The 14,334-nt window shown below is 45.0% G+C and overlaps 1 protein-coding gene across 1 annotated transcript in view; it reads right to left on the bottom strand.

Moving 5' to 3' along the window:
- Nucleotides 1-1,698: 1,698 nt before the first annotated feature.
- DLX3 (distal-less homeobox 3) overlaps nt 1,699-14,334 on the bottom strand; it is a 14,424-nt gene continuing 1,788 nt past the window's right edge. The window contains exons 2-3 of the mRNA XM_015413681.1: nt 12,607-12,797; nt 1,699-4,372 (exon numbers count right to left, since the gene is read on the bottom strand). Coding sequence (XP_015269167.1) covers nt 4,025-4,372; nt 12,607-12,797 — 539 coding nt within the window. The 3' untranslated portion in view covers nt 1,699-4,024. The remainder of the gene's footprint in view (nt 4,373-12,606; nt 12,798-14,334) is intronic.

Here is a 14,334-nt window from a genome sequence, read left to right as displayed (position 1 = left end):
TGCATGTGGGATCCAAAATATAACCTTTCTATCTACTTCCTTGACCTGTCACCATGGGGATGAGAAGTTATGACCCATGTTGCCAGAATAATCATATGAACAAATCAAGAAGTAGAGATTCTTCTTATCCCATGTTCTGCTATACATATATGATGCATGCTAAAAGTCCTCTTTATCCCACAGCAAGAGAGTCAAACAAACGTAACTTGGTCAGCCGTATGGAGTCACTACAGCAAGAACAATGGGCATACGTAAGTGCTTTCAAGGTGCAGCCAACTGAGGGCGACCCCAGCAAGGGCCTTTTAGAGCAAGTGAGAAGCAGAGGTGGTTTCCATTGCCTTCTTCTGCAGAATCATGTTTGGTGGTCTCCCCTCCAAGTACCAGCCCTGCTTAGCTTCAGAGGTCTGATGAGATCAAGCTACACCATGCCACCTTCCCTCTATGTCAGGGGTGGCCAAACTGTGGCTCTTTTACACATCTTGTGCGGCTTCCAGCAGGGCAGCTGGGGAGGGGAGGCATACTTTTTCTCCCTCCCTCCCATCTATTTGCTTGCTTTGTTTCTCTCTCTCTCTCTTTCCACCTCTCCCATTCTTTCTTTCCACCTCTCTCTCTTAGACAAATAAATATTAGCAAACAAATAAATATCATTGGACAAATAAATGTCATTATCAATATCTGTTTTTACCCCTTTTGTTTTTACTTTTGGCAGTCTCATTTAATGTTAATAAACAGCAAATTTTCATATTTTAAAATAAAAACGTGTTAATATTTGTTCAATCTAGCGGCTCTCAAACATCTGATGTTTATTCTATGTGGCTGTTACGCGGAGCAAGTTTGGCCACCCCTGCTCTATGTCAATACCAGAAAAGACTGTACCCTAAAAATCTCAATGATCCAGGGCAACCACATGAGTTTATACTGCTGGTTGAGTGTACTCTGAAGACTGGAATGACCAAACTGTCATGCACAGAAATGGCTGATCACCGCTCAACCCTCATTCCAACAGCAACGTAGATATACAAAATTCCACATCCTCAGTGTGCTGGAGTAGTCACATGACCACCTCTGAGCATGCTGAACAATGGACACCATGTACTAAAGCCATAATGAGAATTGTTCCTACGATACTTTGTGTTGTTATGATGTTTGATTTAATGAGGGCACAAACAGAGGAGCAGAAGTTCATGCCAGAAAGTGTCTCCCTATACAATCCAAATTGCAGGCTTGTTCAGCAGTTTGCCTTTGGGTCATGCAGGGAAGGGAGAGAGGAGTTTTAATTCTTCAGCCTCCACTCTTTTTCCCTGTTCCAAACCTGCTTTGTTGTTAGCATTTTAAAGGAAAAAAGTGTTAATTCTTTAAAAAGTTGTACCTATCCATTTAAAATGCTAATAACAAAGTAGGGGAGCTAATTTTCAGAGGTAAACTAGAGTGTAGGCTGAAGGGTTAAACCCCCTCCCCCTTCGCTGCCCAGCCCCGAGGCAAACTGAGGCTACACAAGTCTGCAATTTATATTATGCGGACAGAGAAAGATCTCTGTCTGTCAGCGTTGAGCACCCAGAATGGTAGAATTCTGGGGAAATGCCCAAGAATTGCTAGATGCTCCATGCAAAGGCTTTCAGCCACAGATCTGCAAAAAGCCATACATCTCCGACTGCAGCATTTTGAAAGGAAATGAAAGCATTGTCTCACAAGGTTTAAAATAGTTTTATTAACATTATACATAAAGTTTCTGTTCACTACCAAAGCAGAAAGGAAGCTGGAACACAGTTCTTATCTCAAAGAGATGCTGTTTTTCCTCCCCCCAAGCCGTTTTTTTTAAAAAAAAAAAACAAAAGAAACTTTTTAAAAACTTTGAAATAAGCTCTATACAAATCAGCCATATTTACATTTCCCTCCTCCCTCTTCATGTATTATACAAGGCAACATAAATAGCAACCTTGACACTGTACAACACAAGAGAATGCTTATTAAAACTGAAGCTCTTTTTTAAAAAAACACACATACACACCATTATTTATTTTTTTAAAATATCCAAGATGGATTTGTTCTGGTTCCTTTTTTTAAAAAAATAAGCTCTCTGCTTTGACAGTAGCTTAAAATGGCATGAGAAGAGCAACACTTAGGACAATTAGCAGTTTTCACTTTCCTCTTTCAACAACAACAAAAAATAACTTAGATCATCCCCCAAAGTATTTAAATATCTTCCTAAATTTTTTTTAAATAAACATTTGTCCCCCGTCCAACCCCTTAAAAACCCTAAAGGAAGGTCAAATTCTCATGTGATACCAATTGACGTCAGATACACAAAGAAGCAAATATCTGGGTTGTAATGGTGATGCAGAATTGAAGCATCTCTTGTTTGGAACTGACGTAAATGTAGATTTTTTTAAAAACAGTAATAGATTAGAACATTAAAAAACAAGAATCCCGGTAAGGAAAGGGAGTTTTGTTTCTATATTTGGCCCAACATAAATTTGGGCTACTAATATGGTGTAAACCTTGAGTGATTTTAGTAACTGAGATCGGATTCCCCCCCCCCTTCCATCTTTTCTCTCTCTCTCTGGTCTTTCTCATCAGCAGGTGTCAACCAGGGATCTGAACCTTTGCCTTTTTAATCCTGTGTAAACGGAATGTCAGTTTACTTTCAAAAAGAGCTACTTCCAATTGGCAGTGGTATGAACATCAAAATTTTTCTCCCCACTGATTCATTCAATACTAGGACTTAGCTTTGACCCCTCAGTTTTCAGTACCCCAGGGCAAAGCTGGATCTGTGAATGGATCACCCATCAACATTATTTTTTTCAAAGGTTTGAAAGCAGGTGCGGGGGGAATTTAGGTCAGGGCCACTGGGGAAGAAGGGGCTAACCCTCCTCTCCTAACTATTTTCCTTGTGCAAATCACTCCTCTCCCAGAGGAAGACACAGGGGTACCCATATGCACCTGCCGCCACAAGCCAAATCTTCGCCCTGATTAAGCTTGGACTTGTTTGCCAGAACAGGATGTTCCTTTTCTTTCTGTGTGGGGACTTTTTAACACCAGCATATTCATGCTAGCAGAAAAATTGGTTCTTAGGTCTCCTAAACTGATTTTCCTAATCTTGTATATAACCTGGAGGGGTTCTGGTATGAAATAGCCCGAGTTCAGAATCCATCCTTTCTACTGTGCTTTTGACTGTTTCCCTTTTTCTGTGTAACCACTGGTTCTCTCAGACAGCTTTTTCCAAACACACACTGTCCAGTTCTGTATAACATATACATTTTGAAGAACTGATCTTAGCCCTAAACTCTCTTTAAAAAAAAAGAAAGACAAAACTTGGTGACAGTTTTTCACCAAACTTTCTTAAACTTCCTTTTAAGTGGCAAACAGGAAAAGAAAAGAGAGACAGATTTCTTAAATCGTTCCCTGTTCTGTATTCGCACGGGTGAGTAACAATGGCAAATCCTGATCCCACTACGGATGATGGCTTTTGAAGTCCTGCCAGCTTTTTCACCGTCCTCAAGATGACACCTCTCTAAAAACCATTTTGCTTGGAAAGCTTAACAAACATGTTGAACAAACAAAGAGAAAGGGAGGGGGGGAAACCAGTCTTATACTTTCTTTTTGAAACCCTGGCATTGCGTGGTATGAGTCTTGGCTCCTCTCCCATCAAGACAGTCAGGTGTCTTCTGCATGAAGCTAGCTTTGGCAGTGGAGAAGAAATTGGCCACAGAGAAACCACGTAGGAAGGTGAGGTTCGGTGGTGTCGTTTGGGTGAAAACCAAATTAGTTCCCGTACAGTGTGGAGCTCAAGTTCTCTCCTCCCAGTTGCTTTCCTGCTATTTTTTCCCCCATCTTCCCAACATCTTAACCCTGTCGCAGTTCGCTTGTTCCTGAGATGAGCTGGAATGTGTACATGTCCTACAAAACACATCAAAGCGTCTTGACTTGTTGCTGTCTGTCTGTTTCTCCCTCTCTGTCTCCCTCGCTCTTTCTCCCTCATTCCATTTTTCCTGCTCCACTGGTTTCGTCCAGGAGGCAAAGAAGGTTAATACACCGCTCCGGGATTGGGAGGAGGCCCCGGAGACGGGTGATGCATCGAACCAGAAGTGGGCGGAGGTCCTTGCTGCTGTATGTGAGGCCCACTCAGGTTTTGGTGGTGGTACCAAGAGTTATGGTCCTCCAAGTAGCTCGGCGGGGAGTTGTATGAAAGAGGCTGGGGGAGCTGGTTCCTGTTGGCTGGGTTGTTGTGGGTGTTACTGTCCCAGAGGGTGGGCGAGGGCGGAGAATTGCAAGCCATGGAGTCACTGTTATTGGGACTGTGTTCCAGGGGGACCTCGCCATTTTTGTACAGTTTCTTGAACTTGGATCTTCGGTTCTGGAACCAGATTTTTACCTGAAGTAAGAAAGAAAAGGAGAAATGAAAATGTGGTGGTTCCCTATCCCCGAGAACAGTTGTGTGTACTTTAAAAAAGAAGGCCTGGTGTTGTAAACAGATTCAAGAGTTTGGGGTGGACAACAACCAATGCTTCCCCCCCCCCCCCCCCCAAGAAAAACCTCTCCCTTCCTTCCCTTAGCCTAGGGAGCATTCCCACTGTAGCTTTTGCAGTGAAGTAGTTGATTGCAGACCTCCTCAGTCAGCTGCCAAGCAAAATACAAGTTAAATACCAGGGTCATAGTTTAAAGAGCCCCCTTTCCGAGCCTGCTTTCCTGGCAGGCACTTTTCCTGCTGCAATAGAACCTTTGTTGCAAACTTGCCAGAATCAAAGATGGCTTTTTGAGAGGCAAAGGAGGAAGATGGCGAGCCCCACTATGTGGGCCGCATCCCACACACCTCCGGACTGGGGCTTTGTACTACTAGTAGTAGCAAAATGAAAGCTTGTAAAAGCCCCATGCTCTGACCTGGAAAGTTCAGGCTAGTCCAGTCTCATCAGATCTCAGAAGCTAAGCAGGGTTGGCCATGGGTTAGTATTTGGATGGGAGACCTCCAAGGAATACCAGGGGCATGACGCAGAGGCAGGCAATGGCAAACCACTTCTGAGGGTCTCTTTCCTTGAAAACCCCATGGGGTTGCCATAGGTCAGCTGTTACATGACAGCACTTTCCACTCCCAAAAGCCCCACAGATGTACGCCACAGGTTCACAAAGCTGAATCCTGTTGCTGGGATCGCACCCCAGAGATATCTTACATCAGGCATCTGGTGGTCACGGAATTTGGGTTTAATCTGAGCCTTGATCTACTGTTTTCAGCTCTGACACTTATGGAGAAAGAATATCCTTGTTGCCATAGTTCCCTCTAAGCTGAGTCAGTGTGAGCCAGCTCACAGATTTTTAGCCTCCGGCTCACACATTTTTGTCTCCGCTCATGAAAGATGACTCCAAAGCAAACTGATGACTCCGCTCATGAAAGATGACTCCAAAGCAAACTGATTTATGCAGCAGCCAAATTGCTCGCTCACAACTTTAATGCCAGGAGCTCACAAAGTAGAATTTTTGCTCACAAGACTCCACAGCTTAGAGGGAACATTGCTTGTTGATGATCTTATAGTGAATCCATTTCCCTCTGCCTGTATTCTGTATCTGGGGTTGGAAAACAGGACTTTGGGGTTAGAAAACAGGAATTTGGGGCTTGTGAACGTCTCTTTTAAAAGAAACAAATCACCATAAAGAGGAAGAAATCCTCTCTCTGTGGTGGGCACAGATGTCTAAGAAAGGGGGTGGGGAAGACAGGGACTGATTTTATAATGTTCGCAAAGTCCTTTTCTCTGCGATGGCGGGAGGTCAGCTGGGAAGCAGTGGATAAAATGGACTCACCTCAGCAGTCAGAGGCAGGTGGAACAAGAGGCTGTTTCCATTTTTTAAAAGAAATGCATACATCTCTTCCTACTTGACAGTGTCCTCTTTCCATAGTGAAGTATCCAAGGGAAAGGGAAAGCCTGACCTGTTTCATTTCTGTCTGTCATACGGCTGTCAGGATCCTGTCAGGCAACAGGGTGGAAACCCTGACACTCTTTTTCAAAAGGCGCCAAAGATAGGCCTCGCCTGCTTTCTCAGAGCCTGCCCCCCCCCCTCACTGAGGAGACATAATTTCCCTTCCTTTCCAAAAACACGATCGTGGGGCTGGCCTAGGGTTGCCAGGTCCCCCGTGGCCAGCGGCAGGGGATGGGGTAGGATTGCCAAATCCAGGCTGGGAAACTTCCGAAGATTTGGGGATTGGAGCTTGGGGAAGACAGGGAACTCAGCGAGGTACATTGCCATAGAGTCCACCCTCCAAAGCAGCCATTTTCTCCAGGGGAGCTGATTTCTGTATTCTCGAGATGAGCTGTAATTCCAGGGGATCCCCAGGTCCCACCTGGAGGCTGGCATTCCTAGACTGGCCTATTTTCTGAATCAAGCAAGGCTTCCTGGCCTGGTTTCTGGGGGGGGGGGGGAGAGACTTTGTGACTGGAGCTCTCAGCCATTTTACAAGCCTTCGGATGTGACTGCCAAGAGCATCAGGGCTGGGACTGTGGTGTTGAAATGCAGGGTTGGGCTGGGAGTGTGGCCCCAGTAGGCTTGAAACCCTTTTTTTGATAGCACTTCCAGGCCATGACACCATTTGTGCCCTACTTCGCAAGAACAGCGCAAGAAGGACGAAAGAAAGTGGGTGGTAGGCAGGGAAGAGAGGCGCAAAGAGAGAAACTCCTTGTGGTCAAAACAAGGAAGGGGGAGGAGGAAGGAGTAGGTTAAACCAGAGGGTGAGTTGTGAAAGAGCCACGTTGTGGGGTTGGGGAGTAGAATTCTCCCCCCCACACACACACACATACAGGTGACTGGTGCCATGAAGTTGGCAACCCGGCTGCTCTGAACCGATTAGCTTTCCAGTCTAACGAACTGTAGCCTTAAGTGTGCATTGCCTGTTAATTAATTAAATATTGAAATGACGGATTGCGAAGTCACAAACGGATTGAACAAATTGGGTGAAGTCAGCCAAAGTTCTCACTGAGCCCTTAATGTTAGGCTTTTCCTTAAGGGAGGGGATGAGAGAGGAAGTTATAGAGAACCCTGACAGCCTAGCTGTACATTACGAGCCTGGCGTGAATGAATATGGCTGACGTGGTTTAGTTCTGCGGGAGACCTGGATCGTGCTTCCACTCTGCTGTCTTAGTTCTCTTAGCAAGTGCCACTGAAATGCCAGGAACTTTTATCTCCTCTTGGAACCTACTGGAATCTTATTCTTTGGCTTACTTCTTTCTTAAATACAATAAATTTAAAAAAAAACCTCTGGCAAAAAAGAAAGAAAGAAAAGAAATGCCGGGAACGGTGCCAGGGTGGTAATGTGGATTGGGCCCCAAACGTATCTCAGAGTAGGGACCTGGCACAGAGTAAAGGTAAAGGTTCCCTTGCTCGAAAGCCAGTCGAATCTGACTCTAGGGTTGCGGTGCTCATCTCCATTTCAAAGGCGAAGAGCCAGCGCTGTCCGAAGACGTTTCCGTGGTCATGTAGCCAGCATGACTAGATGCCGAGGCACACGGAACGCTGTTACCTTCCCACCGAAGTGGTACCTATTTATCTACTTGCAATTTCTTGCTTTCGAACTGCTAGGTTGGCAGGAGCTGGAACAGGGGACCAAAAGCAAATGTGTTAAACTGCAACACACCAGACAGATCCAAAGAGCTCAGTTCTGCCAAGATAAAAGGAATAGCTCCCCCTCATGTCTAAAGAAAAATCACACAGTTTTCTAATCAGTGCATCCAACATGTCCCAGAGTTGCAAGACTCTTTCTGGGTTGTGTGCTTTAAGGAAAGGACTTTTCTCATCTCCGAGATACTTCCCCAAATGGCCCAGTACACACATACACACACCCAGCCTACACACAATGATGTCTCATCCCTGCCAATTACAAACACCTTGTAAAGAAAGTCCAGAAATCCCTAATGCTGTACAACAACTGGAGAAAAAAATGTATCTGCAGATTGCAACAAAGCCTTCATTTTATCAAGGTCTCGGCTCATTTGGTGAGGTTCCATTTGACAATATGGAGTTATGAAAACCTCTTTTTTAAAAAATCCTGCTTTTCCTCCAAGGCATTAAGGGCAATGTTTGTGGCTTAAGCTAACAACTCTCTTGTGAGGTAGGTTAGGTTGAGGGAGCGGGTCAGCCAAGCTTCATGGAGGAGTGGGGATTTGGAGTTAGGTCTCCTGAGGCCCAGTCCAGTGCTCTGATCACACTCCAGCTAATGGCTCTTGCTAGGTAAAGAAGAGAGAGCTATGGGGGTGACCTAGGTTCTAATCCGCCCTGAGCCTTCTCGGTCGGGGTACAAATCAAATCAACCAATCAATACAAATCAAATAAATAAATAATCCCCACTCAGTCAAGAACCTCACTGGGTAGGCGATCTTGGGTCAGTTACTCTCCACGTAAGTTACCTCACAAGTTGTTGTGATAGGATACAGTGGAGAACCAGAAAAGGACCTATAGAATAAAGAGTACAGATGACTAAGGCAAGGGACCCAAACGTTGCCCTCCAGAAAGCCCAAATCTCTCCTGGGTCACACGCTATCCAATCTGACCTGGGGGAAAATTCCTTTCTATTAATTACAGGGGCCTCAGTGCTGGCATGAGCCAAAACCATCCTACAGAGCGAAGAGTTCCAGATGACTCACGTGAGTGAACCAAGCATTACATTGCTGCAAGGAAATCACTCCTGGGTCACTAACCAATCTGACCCGAGGGGAAAATTCCTTCCTGGCCATCAACATCCACATAAACAACAAACCTATCCACCCATTCATCCCAAGGACATTTTACTGGCTGCAATTTTCAGCCCTCTGAGGTGGCCACCGCCACGACGCCACGACACTCCTGGCTTTCCATAACCCGGAAGCACGCGAGCCTCCCTGTTTTATTTAGATCAAGGCAATTACAAAGACTGGCTTCTAAAAAGGCCTTGTTGTCGCCATCCGTTGGTGCGTTTGGCCAGCTTCGCATTCCTAACATCTTCAGCCCTCCCTTGTTGACCTCCTTAAGGCCTGGGCAAGGAAACAACAAGCAGGCCATGGATTTGAATCTCGGTCCACGTGGGTGGGATCAGAATCCAGGCCAAAACAGATACGGGGAAAGAAAATCTAAAATAGTGTGCCTGGTGTTTACTAACCAGGATTCAAAATGCATATTCACCCAGTTCTATTTCTTCCCCCCCACGCAGAAAATATAGCATTGAATTTGGCAAGTTAATACAAAACTACATTTCCCTCATTAAAAAAGGCAATTTTGTTTAATATATTAACACATCAAATTTGCTTTGACTATTTTAGCGACAGGTGACTTTTTAATCCAAGATTTAATTCTTCAAAGTTGAAAAAAATCTTCATCTTTTAAATGGAAAAGAAACTTCATTTCAGTTCCAATTGGAGCCCAGATTTATCTTTCACAATAGACTTGGGGTTGGGGGGTTGGGATGTGTACAAATGGGGATGTTTTGCTAAACTGATATTGATTAATGTTTTTGACCAAATGCTGGTGTTTTCTACCCTGGAAAGTTCAGGGGGGGAAATGGCTTGTGACAGGACATGGTAAATTGGGGAAAGGACCACACGATTTGCTCTGAATTATGAGCTGGGAATCAAAATCTACTTTCCCACATAGGGTATACTCATGGAGGCTGTGGAATTTTGTTAATTTTTTTTTTTAATGTTACAGTCTCAGTTTGTGTGGTAAACCTTCACCCTAGTCCCAGATGTTTGTGAGCAGGGTAGGAGACTTGTTTCACGATGAAGAAAGGGATTCTGCAGATGCCCCAAAGTATGTTGCTCTTTTGTCTTAAATTGCATACGAAACTGATTCCAGGGTTTGGAAAGGGAGATGAAAGAAGTTCTTTCTGGCCTCTTGTCTCAATTCTTTCCTCTCCATATACCATATTCCTCCACACACCTGGATATTGTGGCCTTCCAGTCAGTCTGGTGTAAACAGTGGAATTGAGATTACTGCTCTTACATCTTTGCACTTTTGCTACCCCAAATTCCAGTCAGAAAAAAAAAAGATCAAATGGTGGGGGGGGCGGCGGCACTGATCTTCCACAGGAAAGAACTTGATGGAATTTCCCAGAGTTTATGTGAGAGTCCTCCTGGACCCTCTCTCTGAGGGATAAGGTTGACTAGAAAGTTTGAGATGGGGTCTCTCAAAGTATTCTTTTAAAAGAAGCCATGGGGGAGGGGGCTCTGGTTTGGACCAGGGCCACGCCACTGGGGAAGGGAGGTGGTTAACTCTTCCACCATTTCCGCAACAGAAACTGCCATCTCCCTGGTTCTGTGGGGAGGGGATACATGTTCCTACTCTTGGCTGTGGTGAACAGCTGAAAAGGGGAGCAATTTCTGTCAGAGATATAGCACAAGGCAAAGATCAGCCCCTCTCCCTCACCACTGTGGCCCCAATCCAAAGATGAAACCTCAGGAGATCATCTGATCATAGTCCTCCCACATACGATGTTGCTTGGCTCTCAGGAAAAGCCGAACAAGATGGCCCTTTGTGAGCCTTCTGGCCTAACCAGTCTCTTAGTTCGCAATATATACACTGTCGTAACGCATTTCTGAGAAGGAATCTTCTTCAGTGCCACAGTCAAAGGCCTGGTTGAGCCACAGCTTAGAACGTGGATTTGACATTAAGTTCCCTTGGCATGTTCAGTGAGAGACTTACTTCCCAGAAAACATGTTCTGTGTTGCGAGAGGATTAGAGAAATCAGTTTAGGCTGCCTTTGGGGGACAACTGGAACCGAATCTTGCTGTGCTAGTTTTGGATTTGCAGACAGTAGCTGCTTGGGAAGACTAGAGTGGCACACAGGTCCAAGCCTGCCTCGAAGAGGAACCTCTGAAACCCTGCCTCTGAACGCCAGAGATCTGAAAAAAGGAGTGTGCAGAAAGTCAGGCTAAAACAGAAAGTACTTTGCACATGCTCAGGAAGAGACAAGTATCACAAGTACTAGGGCCTGAGTCTTGGATGGTGGGTCTTAGCTCCAGTGAAACCCCATCCATCAAGAACCTACCAAAACGGTCCTGATTAAACCTTGGCATCTGTCAATCCAGCGTTTCTCCTGATTTCATTTCCCAAAACATGTCCAGAACCGGTTGACAATCTACCTTGCTGATTCTTCTTCCTTTGCTAGTTGTTTCGCGTCTAAAGGAACCAAAGTTCTGTCTAGCCCAGACCAATGCTCCCTCTAAGCTGTGGAGTCTTGTGAGCAAAAATTCTACTTTGTGAGCGACCGGCATTAAAGTTGTGAGTGAGCAATTTGGCTGCTGGATAAATTAGTTTGCACTGGAGCCATCCTTCCTGAGCGAAGACAACAAGGTGTGAGCCGGAGGCTGAACAAATGTGAGCTGGCTCACACTAACTCAGCTTAGAGGGAACACTGGAGACCCCTAGCAGCCCCATCAGCACTTCACAGTCGGCTCTGTGTCATCTGGACCTTTGAAGAACAAAGACCTTGACAAATGACATAGAGAAGGCTTCAGAAGAAGAAGAAGAAAAATCAAAACTCCTGGAGGTGTATGTTGGTTTCCTATCACACCTAAGAAATTGCCTGCTCCCTATTTCCCAAGGCAACCTCCAAAACACTCACCAGCTCATCTACAAGCTAAAGGAAGGTTTGTCCTCCCTCCATTCCTGGCAACTTCCGCTTCACTTGATTCAGAAGGTACCAGGAGAAGCTGCAGACTCACATAGGTTACATAGCCCCACCCACACGCTTGCTGGTGCTGTTCCCCTCCCCTCGCCAGCCAGTCAGCACCTCCATCCAGACCTTTGAGCCTCAGCCAAGTGTTGAGTCTGATGGTGGCAGTGAGGGAGTCAGAGGAGAGACTTGGACACTCAGTTCTTTGGCCCAGTTTCCTGACCACTGAGATATATATTGCAGAGGGCACTTGTGACTGGGTAAGGACTATTACTGCAGTTAAAAGGAACTGCCACCTGACTTTTTACAGCAACATAAAAACTGTCAGTGGTTCTATTTTGAGCCCTCCCACCCCAAAGCATTGCTGTGAGGTCATAGAATGTGCATGAACATTCCACCTGGGGAAGTTTAGAGAGGTCAGTCCTGGAAGGTGGATAATTGGCACAACTGCCGAAGGAGAGAAGTCTAAGAGTGATGCAGATGGGGATTAAAAAAATGTTCAAATGGGAGTTAGGAATAGGAGGTGTCAGGCAGACAAGAGACTTGAGATATGGGGAGGGCAGGGAGTCTGATGGGGAGAAGAACAAATCTCCACACAGGTCCCAGTGATTAGAGAGAGGTGTAGAAAGAATTACAAAGAGGGGCTAGGCTTCAGATATTTGTTCAAAATAGCGACTCTGGTTTTTGGCTGCAGGATTTTAATTTTGGACTGATTGAGCTGGACTCTGGGGATGAATCCTTGATGAAACCAAAGAGAGAGGGGCTTTTCTTGAGAGCACCTACCAAGCACCTGAAATTATTAATTTTGTTTGATTTGGCTCCTGTCTGCTTGCAAAACTACCCTCCCATCTAGGCCCATGAAACTCAGCAACTGCCCAACGTTGTGGCTGGAGTGCCAGGCCTGCATCACCCCCACTTTCCACCAACAGAGGCAGAAAGACAAAACAGAAGTTTGGAATTTTGTTTTGTTTCTGGAGTCTTACCTGAGTCTGGGTGAGTCCGAGCTGCGCGGCCAGCTCTGCCCTCTCTGGTAACGCCAGGTATTGCGCCTTCTGGAATCTCCTTTGCAATGCGGCCAGCTGGTAGCTGGAATAAATCGTGCGCGGCTTTCGGATTTTTTTGGGTTTCCCGTTTACCATGCGCACTTCTGGTTCTGGTTCTTCCTTCACTGAAACTGGAGAGGTGGGCGGGAGGGAAAAAAAGAAGAAGGGGGGGGTTAGACTCTGCAACCTTAGCAAATCAGCACTTTAAAAAAAAAGGAACTGATGAAGGTTCTCTGAAGTTCTTGCTTTTATTCAATCTTCCATATAATGTGGAGGGTGCAAATATATTCCAGCGGCTGAATCTAAATTCTCAGCCTTTTGGAGATGAGAATGAATGAAATCTTGCTACAAGGAAACATTCCGGGACCCTGTTTTATTTTATTCTATTTACAGATGAGCTGGATCTCTGAGAAAGGCAGTTTTCTGTAACTCCGGAATGGTTAATGATCTCCTGCTACCACCTCTTTTTGTTCTGCTGTGCTAAATGCAAACACACATGCTCTCCCAAAAAAACTCTAGCCTTCAAACACCTGCAATCTAAGGAGTAATTTAATGGCACCCTAAAATATAGAACACCAATATTACCCTCCCAATCTAGCAGCTTTCTCTAGCCTCCTCATATGTGCAGTTGTATGTGCAGACAGGTATTTCCCGGAATCCTGTCACATCCCCCTCCAATAACTTCAGTCGCAAAATCACTATCTTTTAGGACTAGACTGCGATTACCAGAGGCCCGTGGGTCACTGTGTGTGTTTGTATGTGTTAGATTGACCAGTCAGTTCATCTCTCTGAAGCTCATATGTTGGAGATCTTTACAATCACATTTGGTGCATAAGAAGTACTCAACATCAGAATGGTCTAAGAATATAAAAAGCAAAGGTATCTCCTCTGCACAATATTCAAGAATTTGTTGCATTCTGCTTAAAGGAGAACTACGAGGCAGATTCTGACAAAGAAAATAATCAAATCCTTGAAGAATCTATCTTTTGTCTTATGTCACTTTCTGTTCTCTTTTTTTTCACTTGGGTATTTTTTTTTTCTCTTTTTTCTTTCTTCGGCCTGACTTGATTCTCTGGCTGACTGCAGTTGCCCACCTTTCTCGCACTCCAGTTTGCTCTTTTGCCCCTGTCCATTAGGTTTTCTCTTTTTAAAAAATTAATATTGTTACCATTTACAAGTCTCAGTTCACCTCAGAAGGACATGGCTTTGGCCTATCTGGTTTTGCTCTATCTCAGACCTCGTGGCTCCCAAATTCAACTGCGCCGTGCCTCTTCCATTTTGACTTTGCTTGTATTTTTGTATGTGTCTCCAACTTAGCTCCCTGGTGTGTTTATTTATTTTTTCTTGGCAGGAAGTATTGTCCGGTTACGGAACCACACAACCCCCATGTTCCCTTCCTGAAATATTTGTGGGGAGTGAGGGCATGAATTCTAGGACTTGAATGTCCAGCCAGTATCTTGGGTCTTTTAACCTATCAAATTTACAGTTTCACTTCCAGACCGAAATGTTTCTCACCTTTACACCCCTGTCCTCAACCCATTTACTTGGAAGAAAGCTGTACTGGCTTCCGTGGAGCCTTTCCCCTCCCAATTGCCGTTTTCATCTTCTCATTTACGCCCCAAGAAGGCAACCCACACTGTCTTCCGACTGAGCTGTACTGAATATAGT

This window comes from Gekko japonicus, unplaced genomic scaffold, assembly GCF_001447785.1.
Source record: "Gekko japonicus isolate JY-2015 unplaced genomic scaffold, Gekko_japonicus_V1.1 scaffold544, whole genome shotgun sequence".
In the NCBI taxonomy this organism is placed as follows: domain Eukaryota; kingdom Metazoa; phylum Chordata; class Lepidosauria; order Squamata; family Gekkonidae; genus Gekko; species Gekko japonicus.
The sequence above is the reverse complement of the archived record's forward strand: the minus strand, read 5'-3'. Positions and strand labels throughout refer to the sequence as shown.